The sequence below is a fragment of the Mustela nivalis genome (genome assembly GCF_964662115.1).
Source record: "Mustela nivalis genome assembly, chromosome: 13".
NCBI lineage: Eukaryota > Metazoa > Chordata > Mammalia > Carnivora > Mustelidae > Mustela > Mustela nivalis.
In genome coordinates, this window is record NC_139032.1 from 64,212,653 (window position 1) to 64,232,373 (window position 19,721).

General features: G+C 43.7%; 1 protein-coding gene across 1 annotated transcript; it reads right to left on the minus strand.

The window, feature by feature from the left end:
• Nucleotides 1-4,054: 4,054 nt before the first annotated feature.
• Nucleotides 4,055-18,439, minus strand: ALDOB (aldolase, fructose-bisphosphate B). The gene is made up of 9 exons (XM_082696791.1): nt 18,282-18,439; nt 13,328-13,449; nt 12,295-12,506; nt 11,225-11,279; nt 10,216-10,376; nt 8,965-9,048; nt 7,933-8,107; nt 7,323-7,522; nt 4,055-4,592 (listed from the first exon to the last, which is right to left on the minus strand). The coding sequence occupies exons 2-9, from the start codon at nt 13,437-13,439 to the stop codon at nt 4,497-4,499; spliced, it is 1,095 nt and encodes a 364-aa protein (XP_082552917.1). The 5' UTR covers nt 13,440-13,449; nt 18,282-18,439; the 3' UTR covers nt 4,055-4,496.
• Nucleotides 18,440-19,721: the final 1,282 nt, after the last annotated feature.

Here is a 19,721-nt window from a genome sequence, read left to right on the forward strand (position 1 = left end):
AAAGACATGTCCACACTCCTTTATCTGATAGCCTTGAGGGTGTATGTGTTTTAGAAATGAGAACTTTTCAGATTTTAGAGATTAAATAGAGTGCTTATGCTATATATTGTATAACTCCCTCTGCAGAGTATGAGTCAGCACCTAAAATCAGACACATTAGCTCTGCATCCCATCAAGTGGAATAAAGATGACAGCCTCAAGTCAGGTTTTGCCACCAAATAATTTGCTGCAAGCTTAGGAGAAAACTTGGTTTTCAGACCTTTTTGGATTTCAGGATTGTGAAAATTGTGATAAGGGATGTGAACTTGTTATTGAGATGTAGTGACTCATTTAATCTCTCAGTAGTTTGCAATGCTAGACTTTTTTTTCTTTCTTTTTCTTTTCTTTTTTTTGGGGGGGGGGGGCTATGAAGAACAAGAGAAAGGCTATGAAGAACAAGAACGTGCCCAAGGTCACATGACTAATAAGTGGCAGAGCCAGCATTTGAGCTTAGACTGTCTGACACTAGAACAACTGCTTTTTACCACCCCAAGTACTGCCTTCCAAGAGGAACTTTGCAGGCTTCACAGACTGGTGATGTGACCTTGGACAACTGCCTTAGTGCCCTGGCCCCCAGGTTCCTCTGCTATTGTTGCGAGGAAATGTAGATGTCAGCTGGAGGCTTCTACCCCATGAGAGCTAAATCAGATGGACTGGAAGTCCCAGCCTGCATTGCAGAAAGCCTGCTCCAAGATTTCTGCAAAGTTCTGGAGGCTTGTATTCTCACTGTCACAGTTGGCTTCAGCTTCTGCTAAATTAATTCACATTATGAATCATTATGAATCATCTCAGGACCTTGTTTTTGAATAGCAGGATGTAAACTCATGTGTGAAACTCAGCTCTTCCTCTCAAGCAGACAAATGTCTTTAGATTGCTTGAGATTTCTCCACCTTCTTAAAAGTGCTTTATTTAGTCCCCTCTCCCACTTCCAGATTGCCCTGGCTTCTCCCTGCCTGCTCCCTTTCCCCTCCTTTTTCCTTTCTTCCTTTGTCCTGCTCATTTCCCTGCCTCTTCTCTCCCTTCTCTCCTTCTTCCTCCTCAGAGCAAAACTGAATTCCTCTTTTTAGTCCTTCCTACAACTCCTTCCTGCATTTACTCATTTTTTGTGATCTTGGTTTTTGCTACTTATGCCTTCAAGGTATCGTCTTCTCCCATTAAATTTTCTTACACAATGGCAGTTCTGAGTTCCTTGTCTTTTGCCCTCCGTGGATGTCCACCCTAAATGCTATCTCCTCCCTCTTCCTAACCCCCAGTCAATGGCATGTGTTTCTTGCTTAGCTACTTATGCTTCATTGTGTGGTATGCAAATGTCATGCCTACTCTAAAGCTGAAACTTGTCTTAATTACCTTCAGTGCCTAGTCCCAAATTTTATTTTTAGTAGGTGTTCAGTAACTACTAGAGTAAATGTGACGGGTTTACCAAAAGGTAGGAAGCCACTAACAGTTAATAGAAATTAAAGTCTATAGCCATATAATATTTGTCTTCATATTACCCTGAGTGGAGTTAAGTACTGGGGTTGACACTAAGACAACTGTAGTGCCTTAGTTGGGAAAATATATCTGATGATAGCCAGGAAAATGCATTATATAAATTCTCATCCCCAGTGAAATGTAATTCAGCCTAGATCAAAATACTTAAATAACTCAACCTTGATTATAAATTCTCGCTAAACCCATAAATGAGAATCTAGGAGGTTTTTTCACAACATAGGGTCAGGGGTGCTGAGTAAGCTCTAGATAAAAATTTTCTGGCAGAAGAATTTTGTCACACCAGATATTACCTGCTTTAGGAAGTTTAACACATGGTAGGATCTCAACTATTTGCCGAATGAATGAATGCAGTAAAAAATATGGAGCACCTGGGTGGCTCAGTGGGTTAAAGCCTCTGTCTTCAGCTCCAGTCATGATCTCAGGGTCCTAGGATCGAGCCCCATATCGGGCTTTCTAATCGGTGGGGAGCCTGCTTCCCCACCTCTCTCTACCTGCTGCTCTGTCTACTTGTGATCTCTCTCTCTCTCTCTTTCAAATAAATAAATAAAATCTTAAAAAAAAAAATGTAGAAGACCGGGGCTCCTGGGTGTCTCAGTCAGGTAAGTGTCCAGGTCTTGATTTTGGCTCAGGTCATGATCTCAGGGCTGTGGGATGGAGCCCCACATTGGGCTCTGCACTCAGTGCAAAGTCTGGTCATCCCTCTTTCTCTGCACCTCCCCCCCTACTCACACACACTCTTTCTTTACGTAAATACATACATAAAATCCTAAAAAAAAAAAAAGAAAAGAAAAGAAAAAAGGACATGTAAAAGACCTACACCCCTGGTGACACAGGTTTTGAATACTACCTGTTGCCCTGTCTTTACCTTTCTCCCTGGTCACAAGCCCATTATAGGAGAAGGAGACCTGAGAGCTGAATTCTCTCAGCTCTCAACCCCTAAACCCCTATATGTGTGACCGTCAGCAAGTAACTTAACTGTTCTAGGCTTCGTTATATTATCCTAGTAAAAGTGAAAGCCTCGGGCCAAATGAATACGGTTGTCTTGGGGCACCTGGGTGGCTCAGTGGGTTAAGCTGCTGCCTTCGGCTCGAGTCATGGTCTCGGGGTCCTGGGATCGAGTCCCGCATCGGGCTCTCTGCTCAGCGGGGACCCCCCCCCCCCGCCTGCCTCTCTGCCTGCTTGTGATCTTTCTCTGTCAAATAAATAAATAAATAAAATCTTAAAAAAAAAAATACGGTTGTCTTACAGAAGTAGTACAGGTGTATGGAAACAAATACTCAAATTGTGGTAGAGACGCATGACTAAAAATTCTCCCTGTCTCCCAGGTCGATCTTCTCAAATAAAGTCCCTTTGGACCAATTCTGTCTTATTCCTCTAAATGCTATGTGTATGCCTCTAGTTCTTAATTTATCTATTCTAAGAAATACCATTTATCTTTGCACCCTTCAAGACAAAGAATTTAGTTTACTACTTTTCTCCTATATTAATTATATGTGTGAATATTTTAATGATTTATATCCATTCCCTTGAATAGACTAAAAGCACTATTTCTTTTTTTAACCACTGTTTCTTAATCTGGCAGTTTTAAGTAGTATCCTGACTCCCCACTAAGTGAATTAATGTTCCCTCGCTTCCTTCCACCTCTCCTGTTCCTTTAATTTCCTAGCTTGTCAGTGAAATCATTATTTTTTTTCACCAAAATCATAATTTTTATAATGTACGAAATTATATTTAAATTCTTTTGTAACTATAGTTGTCTTTAATGCTTGTACTGTAGGTTATTTCTGAAAATTGAAAGCTACAATAAAGTATAATCATGTGAATTGTATTTGCTGCAGACTGAGGCAGTGTGCTTAGATGTGCACAGGGAGTGGAGTGTGTGTCACCAAACCTGGGTGACTTCAAGAGGAATGCGAGCGTCAAAGCCATGCTGATTTTCCCATTACACTCTGCATGTTCCTTGAAATCATTTTACAGTGTAGCTTGCTTCCTATTATGAAAGGCTTTCCTTTTAAAATATCCTCAGTGGGGTGCCTGGGTGGCTCAGTAGGTTAAGCCTCTGCCTTGGGCTCGGGTCATGATCTCAGGGATCTGGGATTGAGCCCCGCATTGGGCTCTCTGCTTGGCAGGGGCCTGCTTCCCCTCTCTCTTTGCCTCCCTCTCTGCCTACTTGTGATCTCTGCCTGTCAAATAAATAAATAAAATCTTTAATAAAATAAAATAAAATATCCTCAGAATTGAAACTTAGTGTGGTGGTTCTCAAATGTGGTTATACTTTGGAATCATCAAAGAAGCTGTTAAGAAACCCTGACATTTAGAGGATCCCACATCCAGCGTTTCTGATTTAACTGGGCTTAAGATGGCCTGAACATCTGGGTTTTTACATTTTGGGCAGATGATTTCAGTGAGTAGCCCAAGTTGAGGACCCTGACCATTAATGACAGTCAAATCGTGTGGAGGCAAAGGTCAGGAACTATACTGAGCCCTTTGGAAGCAGGAGCAGAAAGTAAAACCCGATACCAGCTGGAGGCTTCTAGAACATTTTATTTCCTTGTCGGTTGCAGTTGCCTCCTTCATAACCTACCACTGCTATGACTGTTAAATAAGACACACTTCTCCACACTCAGCTTCTCAGGTGTTGTATCTGGGGGTCATTATTCAAATGGAGAGCTGGTTTGTTTTCAAGTCTGTTCTTTTCTTAGGTGGATACCCTGGGGCCTGGGGAGCTGGAGCTGTTGCAAGGAAATTGCATGAAATTTCATCAGATCCTTGATATTCACACCTACATTTCAGGAACTGATTTTTTTTTTTTTCCCATTGTGTCTAAGAATTTAGCATGCATGGTGTTTCCAGTAGTTCCGATCTGATTTTGTCTAATTTCCAGGGACAGTAGAAAAGTTGTTCTCTTTCAGATCTCCCACCAAGGCACCCAGAAGAGCTGGAGGCAGGCTGGTGGGCATGGAGGTCTAGTAGGTGTAGCTGGCTGTGAAGAGGGACTGAGTAGAAGCAGTGCCAGAAGAGCCTGTGTGAACATACTGTCCTTGGGCTGCCTGGCAGTTAGCCTAAAAAACAAGCGTGAGAGAGGACATGGGGTTAGAGCAAAAGCAACCCTGTACTTGACCCTCCGGCTCTCATTTGAAACCAGCTCCACCTGCGTCTGGATTTCTCTCTCCTTATAGTGGTTTTGCTAAATATTGGTGCTGATAGCCTCCCTTGCCTTCTCTAATACATCATCTCCTTTTTTATCCCAGTTTTCTGAGGATCTCTCCAAGCTAAAGTCTGCGTCCGTTACTGAGAAAGTTTCTTTTTAGTACCAACAATATTGCAACAACAGTATTAGAGACTGAAATTGAGAAACTTCTCATTGATACAGTGATAAGGGAATGGATGTTTCAAGTGGAGAAGCTTGCAGTTTGTTAGGAAATGGACCGGACTTCATGCCGAAGGATCGGGCAAGGTGCAGCCAGAGGTACAACACAGCAAATTTTAAAAATTCTTTTCTAAAAAATTTCCATTTTCCACCTATACTTGCCCACAGGATTATATCATTTTTTTGTTGTTGTAATCATACTATCTTGGATTCCTTGTATAAATTCCAATTAAAGGGGAGTTCAGAATTATAAAGCCCACCGTAATAATAGCTGAGTGCCAGTCAATGGTACCATGTCTTCAAGTCCCTGTTACTCTTGTCTTGCTCTCTCTGGGATTTATTTCTATATCTACAGTGATTTTCAAAGCATGTTACATGGTCCTCAGCACTTCTTAGAAATGGAAATTCTCTGGTTTGACCCCAAACCGTCTCAATTAGAAACTCAGCATCTGGGACCCAGAATCTGTTATCACATGCCATCCAGGTGATTCAGACACATACTCAAGCTTGAAAACCACCATCCTAAATGACCTCAGCTTCCCTTCTTTTGTGTGGATGACTCTTTCAACCTTATTTTCACAATCCCTCCCATCATATTAGCCACATCTAGCCACCCCTCATCAGCTACATCCACACCCAGCGCAGCCACACCCAGCTCTCCATTCCAACAAAGTTAAGACACTACCTCTAATATATTACACCTCTCTTATCCCCCTGAGATGGATTCTAAGCTTCTCTGGGGTCTGCCTTCCCTTTAGTGCCTCATTGCCAAACTTCTGGCTACACTTGACTCCTCACCCAGCCTCCTCTGTCATCAGCAAGCCGAATATGGAGATAGCTCAAATTCAAATTCAAATTCAAATTCTTCTGTCTCCCTCTTGAACTTTTACACTTCTATTCTATTTCCCTTTCAGATTGCTGTAGATCTTCCTGCATGATTAAGAGAGCTATTAGGAAAATTCAGGATCTAAGTTAATGCATCTCAAACTCACTCTCATTTCAGCTGCCCCTTGCCTGATACTTGGCCATTCTGTCTAGTGAGTCTCCTAGTGGACCAATGCAATAACTATCCCGGGCTTCCCTGCTGTAAAGATGGAAATCTCCACTCCCTTATCCCCCTCAACAGATGCCCTTGACTGTAATCAACTGCCAAATCCCTTCACCTCTTCAGACCTGAGTCCAAACCCAACTTTTTTTTCTTCTTTGCTCTTCCCTCCTTTCCGAGATCAGCTGCCACCTGCAGTTAATAGTCTCACACAATCCTTCTTCTAACTCCTTGTCCTCTCAATTATCCCTACTGTCCTCATCTTTAATCTCTCCTCTGGCTCCTTTTGCTTTACGTTTAATTTCTTTATTTTTTTGTTATGTTCAATTAGCCAACATATATTACATCATTGGTTTTTGATGTAGTGCTCAACGACTCGTTAGCTGCGTATAACACCCAGTGCTCTTCACCACACGTGCCCTCCTCAATACCCATCACCCATTTGCTTTACATTTGAACATGCCTGGCTATCTCCTGTTTGGCTAAACTCTAAGCTTCCTGAAGGCAGCATCTGCGTCTCTTTGTTCACCCCAGTCCTTGAGGTGATATTCAAAAAGGAATGGTTACTGACTAAATAAAATCCTGTTCTGTCCTCATTTCTCCTGGTTCTCTTTCTGGGCCTTTTCCTGACAGCCTTCATGAATGGGCATCTTTCCTCTTCTCTCTCTGTGGAAACTGTTGTGTTGAGGGTCATCAGTAGGTTCCCACATGCCCATCTCATCTTTTTTCTCAGCCTTTGTTCTGAATCTCTCTACAGTGTGTTATGACTGGCCCCCTTGAAACTTGTTTCTATTTGTTCCCTGGATCCATGGCACATCCTGTCTTATTACTGCTGCTTGTTCTAGTTGCTTTCTTCTACTTCTTCCTAAAATGAAAAGTGCTTCTCTTCCCTCTCAAGTGTCTCTGTGGAGATTGTCTACTGCCTACTGTCATCAACCATTCTTCCAGTGTAGATCATTTACAACTCTCCCCAGCCTCTACCTTTCTACTGAGCTCTCATGACAGCTTTTCAAATTATCTAGTAGACACTATCTTGAGATACCATCATGGCCTGAAGAAAACAATGCTTCTCCAGGTAAGAAAGCCAGGCTCCTACTATCCCCTTGATCAAGTAGGTAAGAAGTAGTAGCATCTTAGAGCTCCCGGGTAGCTCAGTCAGTTAAGTGTCTGACTCCTGATTTTGGCTCAGATCATGATTTCATGTCATGGGATCCAGCCTAGCACTCAATTCTGTGCTCGCCAGGGAGTCTGCTGGATATCCTCTCTCTCCCTCTCCCACTGCCCCTCTCCATACCTGCTCTTGTGCTCTCTCTCTTTCTCTCGCAAATAAATAAATAAAATCTTAAAAAAAAAAGGGGGGGGGGAGTAGTATCTTACCACGGCCCGCTTCATGAAAGCCTCCTGGGTTGCCTTCTTGTTAGCAGCCTTGCCACCCCAGGCAGCCAGTGCACTGGCCTGCAGGGCCCGTCCATAGGAGAAACTCAGTTTCCAAGGCTTTGGTAGAGGGCAAAGGTTGATAGCATTGAGGTTGAGTGTAGCATCCTCTTCACTCATGCCACCAGACAAGAAACAGATGCCTGGAAGAAGAGAAGCCATTGCACTCTACTAGTCCCAGCTTCGCTACCCAGCTTGAGAAAGCAAGCCAGAGCCTAAAAGAAATGGAATGCCTCCATTCTTTCTCTACTCAATTTGCATGGAACTGGGTTAGAAAAACTAGTTTTCTTTTGCCAAGGTTAGCTGGGCTAAGGAGGGAAGGGCTTTAATAAATAAGTAGTGTGGTGAACTATTGAGAAAATCAATGGATTGTGTGCATTTGGACAGACTCAGGCAATGTGGTGTCATGGAGTGTGAGGGAAGCGCTGGCCGCCTGTGAGATACAGAGGTCTGTTTCCTGGATACAAGACTCCCAGGCCAACACCAATGCTGGTGGAACTCCTTCACGGGATAAGGGCTAAGACCTCAAGTCAGAGAAGAAAGAAAGCCTTACCGGGAACAGCTGCAGGAACGGTCCGGTGGAGAGCTGTGACCGTGGCCATAGCCACTTGTTCCGGAGTATACTTTTTGGTGCAGGCGTGTCCAGCAGTCACCATGTTGGGCTTCAGCAAGGTGCCCTCCAGGTAAACATGATGGTCATTCAGGGCCTTGTAGACAGCAGCCAGGACCTGAGGGACAAGACAACCAAAAGGTGAAACCCAGAGCCAATCTGACAGTCACCTGACCTTAGCACTTCTAGGTTGCAGGGATGAGAGACAAAGGAATCCTCCTATGGGCTTGGCCAAAGTTTCCTAATCAGCCCCCAGTCCTCATCAGGACAACACACAGGCACCTGCAAGCCACAGCCATTGAGCACAGCCACACTGGCCTAGCCCCACCTCCCCTACTCTAAGTGCTCACTGCAGGGACAGATGGCATGGGTCTGCTTCCAGGAGCCCCTTCACTCCTCCCTTCCCATCACTCCCTTTGGGCAATTGAGCCTGCCTTGATTTAGCTAGCCGGGGACATCTCAATTGGCCTCTACTCTCCATCCCCATAGAAACTTGAGTAGTCATAAAACTTGAGTAGTCATAAAAACAGACATTTTAGAGACGGAAGCACTTTCAGACCTCATCTCAGTCCACCTACTTGTGCAAGTGGAGAACATGAAATCAGGTTGCATTGCAAATATGAACAAAGTACCTTCTAATGACATTTTGTCATGTGAGTCTCATCTTACTTTTAAATTTCTTTGTTTACATATAATGTAAGTGATCCCAAAAGATAACCACAACCCCACAGCTGGGAATAAGGATTATCAAATCCAAGTCTCGGTACTGCAAATCCCGTGCTTTTTCCATAGGAAAATCCCATCATGCTGAAAGAGTAGAAGGTTTGATAAGTATCCCTTTACCTTCTCATTGCTACATAATGATTCCAACTGAAGAATATTTCAATATAACAGCTGATACATGTTAAGTAACAGCTCTTACCTAAAAATAAGATATTTCAACTGGAATCGGGACCTTTTTATTCAAGACTTTACCTTCTCAGTAACATACTGGCAGTGTTCCAAGTCATGGTCTCCATCAGGAATGACCTCTGGTTCAACAATGGGTACCAGCCCATTCTAAAAAGGAAAAAAGAGGAGATAAAATGTGGCTCTGCTCACTGTGATCCTTTCCTTAAGAAGATACTTGACAGTTGCAATTGGGATAAAATGAAACCCTTATAGAGGAATGCCATTCACTAACTTAAAGGCAGTGCAAAGAAATTTTTTTTTTTTAAAGTGAAAGTACATTCTTTTTTTTTTTTTTTTTTTTTTTTTTTTTTTTTTTTTATCAGAGAGAGAGAGGGAGAGAGAGTGAGCACAGGCAGACAGAATGGCAGGCAGAGGCAGAGGGAGAAGTAGGCTCCCTGCTGAGCAAGGAGCCCGATGTGGGACTCGATCCCAGGACACTGGGATCATGACCTGAGCCGAAGGCAGCTGCTTAACCAACTGAGCCACCCAGGCGTCCCAGTGCAAAGAAATTTAATGGCATCTCTACTGAGCATTTTGTAGCTTAGCCAAAAAAGAGCTGTGAGGTTTAAAAAATAAGAAGAAAAAGTTCTCCTGGGAGTACGTAAAATAACGAAATCCTTAATTTCTATAGAAACAGATTCTTTTAGAGACTATTCTAGCTACCTTAGAACCCAACTGTCATCCTTTTGGGGCAGTTAAACTTAAATCACTAAGAAGGATACCCCTTGTGTGGGTTAATTAAGGAATTAAGCACTGTGTACAGTTCTAATTGGGACTCTCCAGGTGCCTACATCTCAGGTAACCTCAACATAGTACCCACACAAGCAAATCAGACTTAACTGGGATCCCAGAGACACTGTGTTGGAAATTAGTGTCAGGTCACCATCCTCCAAGATATTCTTTGGGTTGGGGCTAAATCAGAGCTATCACTCTCAAGCTAGGGATCTAAAAGTATCGTGTTTTAGATGTGATAGAGCATAGGTAAGCAATCACCTGGCCATATGGGGCTGGACCACTCTTAAGACCCAGCTGGTAGAACTTTGACAGAGGACAGCCATTGATGGCATTGGCCTTATGGGCTCATAGCTGACTTGTGGGACCAAATCTTTCCCTACCACACTTGGCTATAGCAAAAGTGGTAGAAAATGGCAGCAGGATATATTGGTGAGATAAGGCTCATGTACTTATAGTAACATTGGAAAGACAGGTATAGTAAAATTGGAAAGAAGAAAGTTCTTTCTGACTGCTTTTCAGCACAAGGAGAAGGCAGAGCACCTGCTGACAGATGCTGGCATAGCGGGCCAGGGCGTTGGCATTTTCCTGGATGGCAAGGCTGGATGGACACTGGTTGTCAATCCTCAGCACAGCACGCCATTTCCCAAAGTCAGCACCGTCTCTTTTGTACTGAGCACAGCGCTGAGAGAGGCCATCAAGTCCTGCAAGTCAGAAAAGAGTGATAGGGCCACTGTTAAAGTGAAGTTCTTCCTTGCCTTACTTTTCAGTTAGCAGAGCTTAAGTATTGAAAATATCCGGGTAAGTAAACATTAATCCCAACACGAAGCCCAAACTGGGGCTTTACACTTAAGGAGAAGAACAGAGGGAATTAATATTTGTTTAACATTTGCTATGTTCCAGGCATAATTCTAGGCATTTTGCATACTTTATCTCATTTAATTATCAGAATGATTCTAATAGTTGATGTTACACTTGTTCTACAGATGTGAAAACAGGGGCTCCAAGGCGTTACATGACTTTACCATGTTTGTATGGCTAAGAAGTGACAGAGCTGGAATTCAAACTCTGCTTGACTAATCTAATGCTGTGGTTCACACTTGTCTACTTGGGCAGTGAAGGACCTTGCAAAATTGTCTAATTAGTAAATGACAGAACCAGAAGTCAAACTCTGGTGAGTCCGATCCCAAAGCTTGGGACCTTTCCTCTTTTCTGCTGCTGGATTTTTCTCTAAAAATTATACTCTCAGGTACAGAATATCTTCTCTGTGCAAAGCACTGTGGTAAGCATGTTATATACACTGTCTAATTAATCCCCATGACTACTCTGCAGAGTAGATATTGTCATCCTATTCTGACTCAGAACATGTACATAACATGACTAGACTAAGGTCACACAGCTACTGAATAAAGAAGTGAGGGTTGAAAAGCAGATGTATGTGGCTCTAAAACCAGGGTGAGATTCATGCTTTGTTTTCCTTTGCTCACTTCTTTGTTTGCTTGCATTTCTAGCATTTCTTACCATGATTCATATCAGCAGGTGATAGCCTTACCTTGAATGGTGGTTTCTTTGTTGGTTCCTGCAAGGGGAGCAGCTCCCTGGTCTAACTGTGAAAATAAATAATTAACAAGTAATTAGCAGGTGTCAGGGGGCCCAGGAAAACAAAAGCAGAGCCCCTGGTATTAATAGTTCTCATCTTTCACAAGCTAAGGAGTTGCATTAGGAAGGTGTATGAGTCATGGGGGTGGGGGTGGGGGGACACAATTAAATCCACAGCAGAAGGCAAGGACCTAGAAGGAACAATGCAAGAGTGTCAACACTAGGAAGATGGAAAGGATGGAAAGCACAGGCCTGGAGCTTGGGGAGTAAGTAATCAGACAGTACCTGGAATGCAGAGGGGCCATATAAGAGCAGCTTCTCTTAGCTTATTTGTTCAAAAGACATTTAGGGAGCACTGACACATACTGAGCAAAACATTATTCCAGGAAATCAAAAGAGTAAAGATGCAACCTCAACTCCCAGCATAGCAAAGGCTGAGGTCATGAGTCCAAGAGGTAGACAGGCTGACTCTGGCTTTGCCTTGTTGTGGGCAAACGCCTTGTAAGTCTGTTTTATTGCCTCATCTCTTAAACAAGGATAAGAACTGAATCGACCACCAGAGGTTACAAGGAAGATTAAATGAGCGCTTGGAGTTGTAAGCACTCAACAGATACTAGTTTTCACTCCTGAGAAGTTCATGTAGTTTCGGAAGACTGAGTTACACCTGAAAATAGTTTAGTCACACTAATGATTGTGAACTAAATAATAATTATGCAACGGAACTGTTTTAAAAACTCCTTTCATCCTTGTAGGAGCCTTATGAGGTAGGCACTACAATTCCCCTTTTAGAAGTGAGAAAATTGAGACACCAGGAGATTGAATACCTTGTAGAAAACTTGGTTGAAAGAAGAAAGCACTGGCAGAAAAATCTAGAAAAGGATCTGGCTCTCAGGGGGAGGCTGATGAAGGAAAAGAGAGTGAATGGCAACTAGACAATGAGAGTGTTCATAGCCTCTGCCCAGCGACTGGGCTGGGAGTTTGGCCGGGATGAGGCAGAAGGGAGATGGGAATGGAAGTGTTCACCTTGATTCCCACCACGATCCCCTTTTCCTTGAGGATGTTTCTGAACAGCTTTCCCTGGCTGTCCTTCTGGTAGAGGGTCTCATGGAACAGGATCACACCCCCGATGCTCTGGTTGATGGAGGTATCCACAGTGAAAAGGATTTCTCGGAACTGTCGGCGATTCTCCTCTGTGTTCTCCACCTTGATCCTCTGCAGGCGGTTTCCCATGGTGCCTAGGGTGGGCGGGCCAAAGTCAGCTTGAGGAGCCAGCCAGGGCTCTGTGGCCAGCCTCCTCCCCTTTAGGGACCCTCAGCAGGATGGTTGGCAAGACTTTCTTTTTTATCTAGATCTTTAAGACTCCTGTCTCCTTTTTCCGTTCCAGGGGAAAGACCTTGGCTGCTGCCAGGATGCTGGCTAGGAAGCGTATAGACTGGATGTGTCAAGGTCAGGGTGAAGACTACCATTGGGTCCAAGTGTGTATGTCAGGCCCTCAGGCCTCTCCAGCCACCACCACCCTGACCCAGGTCCAGCCATCAATCTGACTAGATGTACGTACAACAGAAGGAGGGATAAGGTGGGCTCTTGACTTCCCTGGCTTCTACCATTTTATGGTGGGCCAGACAGGCCTGCCACAACTCTCCCTTGTGCCATCCTGGGCTTCTTTCGGCCACGAGCCCTTCCCTATCCTAGATATGGGCATTTCCCTGCCCTCCCTGCCCTTCGCTAGCTAACCTTACACTGACTTCTCATTAGCAGCAGAGGTCTATGTATCTGATCTCAATCTGGTTCCTGAGTTCTTGGCCTTTCTACAGTCTAGATTCAAATGATCCCTGGCGAGGGGCCTTGAAATGGAGGCCTTGAGCCTTTTCCCTTGGTTTTCAGAAATCTGCCTACCAGAACTACAGGACTCAAAATGTCAATGCTTGCTGGGTCTTCTGCTCCCACTCCTGTGTACCTTTACTCCTCTGAGAGGAAAAAGAGTGCAATTGTTGCTTGCTTTGGCTAAGTTGTAGAAATAAGAATACGCTTGCTGTAGGACAAGACTTGCACTCACCTACAGACTCATCTGCAGCCAGGATCCCCTTCCCATGGGCAACAATGCGCTGTGCAATTTCGGAGAGCTCCTTCTTCTGTTCTGAGGTGAGGGCTGGAAATTGGTAGGCCATGGTGACTGGTCTGGAAAAGAATGCAGAAGTGTCCTGAACAGAACTGCAGGCAGCTCAGACAGGTTCATGACCGAGGCAGAGAAGGGGTACAAACAAACCCTCTCTAGGCTCCTTTGACACTTCTGGCCCACTTCCATAACTGGATGAACAACTGAGTTCTGGGCTCATCCCCCTGTTAGCTTAAGTGGTTGCAATTAGCCATAGTGGATGAAGGTGGGCTGTCAGATTTCCTGGTCATCCTAAAGAGAATGTCTTCCAGGAGACCTTTGGGTTCACTGAACCAGAGACTGGGCCAGCTCATTCGTGACCCACTTGCACCTGATGAATGGATGGCACTGTGATACTTGACCATGTCTCTGTGGATTTCTGGTCCCTTTGTGTGCTCTGGGTGTCTTGAGGCCAGGACACTGAGACTTTTAGCTTCTAGGGTCATCTCCCATTTTGTTCTGTTAGCCTGTGTTATTCTCTGGGTAGCAAGCTTGCAGTTAACCTCTCTTAGCTTTGGGACATAGAGGGTATGGGGTATAAGGCTGGACTATGACTATGACACCATTTGGGTAGAGAGGGATTTTCCCTTAATGCCTCTGGGCTGGAGGCTCCCACGGACTCTAAGGTGCCAAAGTCATATGGCGATCCCTGCCCCAGGAATTCTTAGCTTCACTGCTCTAGCAAGGAAGGACTCTGGTTTGAAGACCCCCTATCCAAGCACCCACCTCAGTGGTGGTCCTCTGAAAGGGATCATTGTTCTCGTTGGGCTGGTACTTTGGGCCAATCTTAAAAATGCAAAGTCATGGGGCACCTCGGTGGTTCAGTGGGTTAAAGCCTCTGCCTTTGACTCTGGTCATGATCTCAGGGTCCTGGGATTGAGCCCCACATGGGGCTCTCTGCTCAGCAGGGAGCCTGCTTCCCCATCTCTCTCTGCCTGCCTCTCTGCCTACTTGTGATCTCTGTCTGTCAAATAAATAAAATCTTTTTTAAAAAAGGCAAATGCACAGGGCTCTCATCTTGAATGTTAGAAAGAGTAATTTTGCATATGTTGGACTATGAAAGAAAAAAATGGTAGTAAAGACTATCTTGAGTGTTTTCCTATCCAGTCCTATGACCTACTCCTTTCCCTGGTCTCCCCCCCTTCATACACTCATCCGTAGGGTAGACATCCCATGTCTGCTTTCTACTTCCTGCAAGCCCAGGATACCTCAGTTCTCATTTGATCCACTCAGCAATGAGGTAACCAGGCCAACTAGTATCTCCATTAATTAATGAGCAAGCTGAGACTTAAAGAAGTTAACTGACTTGTCCAAAGTCTCAGCTATAGTGAGGCAGAGCTCCCCACCCAGTCCTGACCCTGATGGCAAATCAGTTTCTTCACATTTTCTGCACTGCTTCAAGGCAGGCTTGATATAAGAAGTGGATGGGGCTATGGAACTAATTCTTGAAAAAATATTGTTGGTGTCACGGATGCCATTGCCACTTCAACAAGAGTCCTCATCTTAACCCAAAATCCTGGAACTACAGTGCTGTCCCTGAGGACAGGACAGGCTAGTAGTGGCCAATGATCTCTAGAGAAGATATTCTTCCTAGGCCACTCCTGTCCCAGCCATGTGAAGATCATGTTTCCCCTTGGTTACACATGAGTTCGCAATATCATAGTCTGGGATTACTTGCTGTAAATCTGGTCACTAGATCTTTATGTGGAAAAAAAACAACCTGAAGTTGGTGACCTTCAGGCCAAAGTGCAAATTTTCTCTCTTAGTTTAGGTAATTGCACAAAAGAATTCACAAATACGAAATAAAGATGTTTCCTTAATGAAACAAAAGGAAAACATAGCCCAGTGATAGCAAATCACCATTAATGCCAAGTACTCTGCTAATTGCTTTACAAGTACTATATAATTCAGTACTCATAAAAATAACCTCAAAAGGCAGCTGGGCTTCGCCCACCACTACCACAAAACATATAAGGAAAAAACATGAGAGAGTTTAATTATTTTTCCAAGGACAATTAACTAATAAGGCATAGAGTTGGGATAAGGGGTAATACTCCCCCCCCCTCTGGAAAAGAGTGAGCCTGGTGAAAGGTATCCGTCTTTGGGTGACTCTTGATAACACCCCCAGAATACTTGTTGAGGATACCCCCAGAGTACCCAAAGTCCATGGGCTGTGGCTCATCGTCCATATACCATGGACCTCGTCAATTCATAAACATCTCACACATTCACACAGTTTTTAGCTACTAGATCAGACAGACCTGGGTTCAAGGACCAGCTCTGCTTCCTCCTCACTTAGACCATGGACAAGTCAGTAACTTCTCAGAGTCTTAGTTTACTGTGGAATAAATGGCACTAATATCTGCTCTGGGTGTCTCATTGCCGAGTGGATCTACTATGACCTGTGACCACCCTACTCATTGTAGTTGCTCAAAATATATTTGTTGAGTCAATTGCATGATAAATATGAAGATGTTTTATAATGCATTATGAAAAAGTTGGGTATTGAGGCGCCTGGGTGGCTCAGTCATTAAGCATCTGCCTTCAGCTCAGTTTATAATCCCAGGGTCCTGGGATCAAGCCCTGCATCAGGTTCCCTGCACAGTGGGAAGTCTGCTTCTCCCTCTCCCACTCCCCCTGCTTGTGTTCCCTCTCTCTCTGTGTCTCTATCTCTGTCAAATAAACAAAATCTTAAAAGAAAGAAAAGAAAATGTTGGGTGTCATCATTTCTCTCTTTTTAAATTTGTTAAAAAATAGTTACCTGAAATTCCATGTTTCTATTTACTACCAAGTTATTTTTTTCCATCGAGACAGTGCGCTGACTCGACCAGAAAAAAATACAGAGAAAAGGTCAAATCGAACCAATCCTGTTTACGGGAAGTTAAACTTCTACAGAGGGATTAAAGGTCTATACCACATCAGCACAAATGTTGCCCCTCTGTTAATCATAAAACAGGGTCACAGACCAATGTTCATCCCCAGGAGACAGGAGGCCAGCTGGGAGTAGGTAACTGTACAGAATGGTTTCATGCTCCTATAAGCCTCTGCTCACCGTGGTCTCAAGCCAATTTGATTTTAAAATGTGATGGGAAGTTGTTCACATCATATTACTTAATAAAAGGGGAAAAAGCAAATTTCAGAGAAGTATGTAATACATAATATCATACTTTTTTAATTTAAAAAATGCTGTACCACATACTATTTGTGGATCTATACAAGCAGAGAATAACCACCCTGGGATTCCCTGTGGGGCTTGGGATGGGTGGACCAACTCTCACGTTTTACTTTATAAATTTTTTGTAATGTTGATTTCTCAAATAGGCTTATATATGACATTATGTATTATACATTAACAGGTGATACATACACAAATCTTGGAAGAGGTTGTGAGTATGAAAATATGAGAATAGAAAGCAATCACGGAAAAAACAGCTGCAAAAGACCTCAGGGATATCTATAGCAACCCTGCCAACTTTGAAGATGGGGGAACTGAGGCTCAGAAAGACTATGTCTGGTGGCCCCTTCCAAATTGTGATGCTCTAGAATTATAAACCACATCCTACTGGCTTATGACTCAGAATCCTTTTTCCAATCCTTTTTAGCAAAATAGCACATGAAACCTACAGTATGGTTAATTCTGCCTTTCTTCTAGAGGTTCTGTGAAAGGAGAATGCCTTGTAAAATATGAGTATTTAACTCTTGAAGAAATATCAGAAAGTAGAGAGTCCATTCACTTCTCCAACAGGCAAGGTGGATGGGTTTTCAAGAGGACATGAGGGGCTTATGCGTTGAAAGCCTATGATCTGCAGGTACTGTGAGCAAGGTTTCTATATACAGACGTGTGAGGATGCCCACAGCTTCATTACCCTCCTCAGTGTCACAGTGACAAATGCAAGGAGATGCCTTAGGACAGCCTGGTGCCTTTGAGCCCATGTGAGGTAGCACAGAAAAGAGAACTGAGTGGCTCCCTTTCTTTTAGGATTACAACAGCTATACTGCACTTAGCACCTGGCGCTCTAGCGCAGGCCTGGGTGGTGCCCAGAGGCACCTTCATGTAAGGTGGCCGGAGTTCAAGCCCCAACCAGGTCCAAACTGGCTAATGGAGCCGTAGGTAACTATTTAGAGAGAAGTTTATTCTAAAAGGCACAACATTTCTATCCGCCCAACATGTCTATTTTTCAGAGAGTAGAGCAAATGTCCCAAAGGACATCAGCCTGCTTTTGACTCCGAAAAACTTAAGCTGTAGGATTTCCAAAGTAGGAAATGTTACAGGAACTGTTAAATGAGTGGAAGTTGTACGATTCATAATCCAATGACTGCGGGGCTCTGTGGCCGTTCGAGGCCCGTTCCGCACTTTCTCATCTGAGCAGTGGGATCAGGCAAGGGCAACACACACTAGGAGTCCATTTGTGTGACCAAAAAACTTAAGTGCCAACACTAGTGGGTGTAGGAAGAGAATAAAGAAAATGACATAGGACAACAGGTCTGTAAATAAATCATCAAAATAAACAGTTGTTACGGGGAGAAAAGGAATGAGGGGGAATCTTGATAAGTGATTAGAACCTAACCAAGAAAGTGTGTTGAAGTCAGAGACAGAAGAGCCTTCATACGAGTAACACCGGCAACGGTCTCAAACACTCTGCCTCAGCTCAGAGGGTCAGCAAAGCTGTGGATGAGCATTTATTTCCGCTTAGGGAGTAAAACAACCATTTCAGCACACCCACACATCTTGGCCACCACTGAGTTTTTCCTGAAAATAAAAGCAAGCAGACTTTCTCTGCTACATGTGTAGGACCATCAGTGACCCTCACTCCCTAGTGCAGTCCAGGCAGACAAAGGAAGTTCTGTTACTTACAGTTTGGGAGAGGAGAGGCCTCTTAGGGATCAGAAGCTGTGGACGAGGCAGCAGCTGCCAAATAGGACGAACCTTTGGGAACACGCAGTTTTTATAGACCTCCTATCAGAGTTTGTTTGTTGGTTTTGGATTGCCTTTTTTTTTTCTTTTCTTTCTTTCTTCTTCTTTTTTTTTTTTTTTTTCAACTTTCACCCTCCCCTTGCCACCTTGGCCTGATAGGGAGGTGTTTAACCAGTGCCTGATTGGCTCATAAACACCCAATCCCGATCACGTTCACACACTCACCGGACTCAAGGAATGTTAAAGCTATAGGGGAGACCATGTAGTTCTTAATGCAGTTTGTTTTTTCCAGGTGAGGAAACAGGCACAGAGGATTAGGGGATTCCCCTAAGTCACAGAGTTAGTAAATGACAGAGCTCTAGAGCCACCAACAGAACCTGGGAAGAATGTCACCTTAGCTCTAGCACTTAATAAATGACCTTGGCCAAGCTTTCCTTTCCTTTCCTTTCCTTTTCTCTTTTCTTTCCCTTTCTTTCTTTCTTTCTTGCCTGCCTTCCTTCCTTCCTTCCTTCTTTTCTTTCTTCTTTGTCTTCTTTTTCTCCTTTCCTCCCAACTTCTCTGGGCCGTAAATATCCTCCTCTATAAAGTGGGATCTCAACTTCACAAGAGCATTGAATGAGGCTGTAGAGTGCCTGTACGCAATAGGCATGAGCTCCTTCCTTGTCCTCCAAAATCAAGCTGGGCCCCCTGATGTTTTTAATACCGGAACACACTGTAATTACCCCATTCTCGTTCTTTCTTACCCCTTACGCATTTGTCTTTAACGTTTGTAAAAAACTAGAATACAACCCAAAGTGATTGGTGTAAGCCACTACCAGCTTCCCTCATTATGGCACTGTCTGCGTAAGGGTTCATTTTTTTTTTTTCCTGAGTACTAAACTACTATCTAGTTCAAGAGAAAGCAAATAAAATTGTCTTCCTGAGGCAAATAAAAGTTCTGGGGAAATCTAAAAATAATGAAGGACCATGATGACAGGAAAGCATAGAAGTCTCAGGACTAGATTCCTTCGAAATAACTCATAAAATGGAAGGGGGAGAAAAACCCTAAAAACCAAAGTGCTCAATGGCATAGGGTGTGGTGCTCTAGTAAGTGAACTATCAATGGAATGAAGGAAAATGAAGCTGAGAATTAGGTTGTCTTCATAGAGTTTAGGCTCAGACAGCTTCTAAAAGTGGGGGAGCATTAGACATTGAACATGAGACTTAAAGGCAATTGAAATGTTTGAAACACAAAACTGAGGTTCATTTGGCTGGGAAGTTTTGGCCAAGGCCTGTCCTAAGGAGAGCAAAGGGCCAGGCCACGTAAAGGTCATCAGCATTCTTGACTCCACGTGCCCCCTGAAGGCACACTTTCTGGTTTCCCAATCTCCACCTGATGCT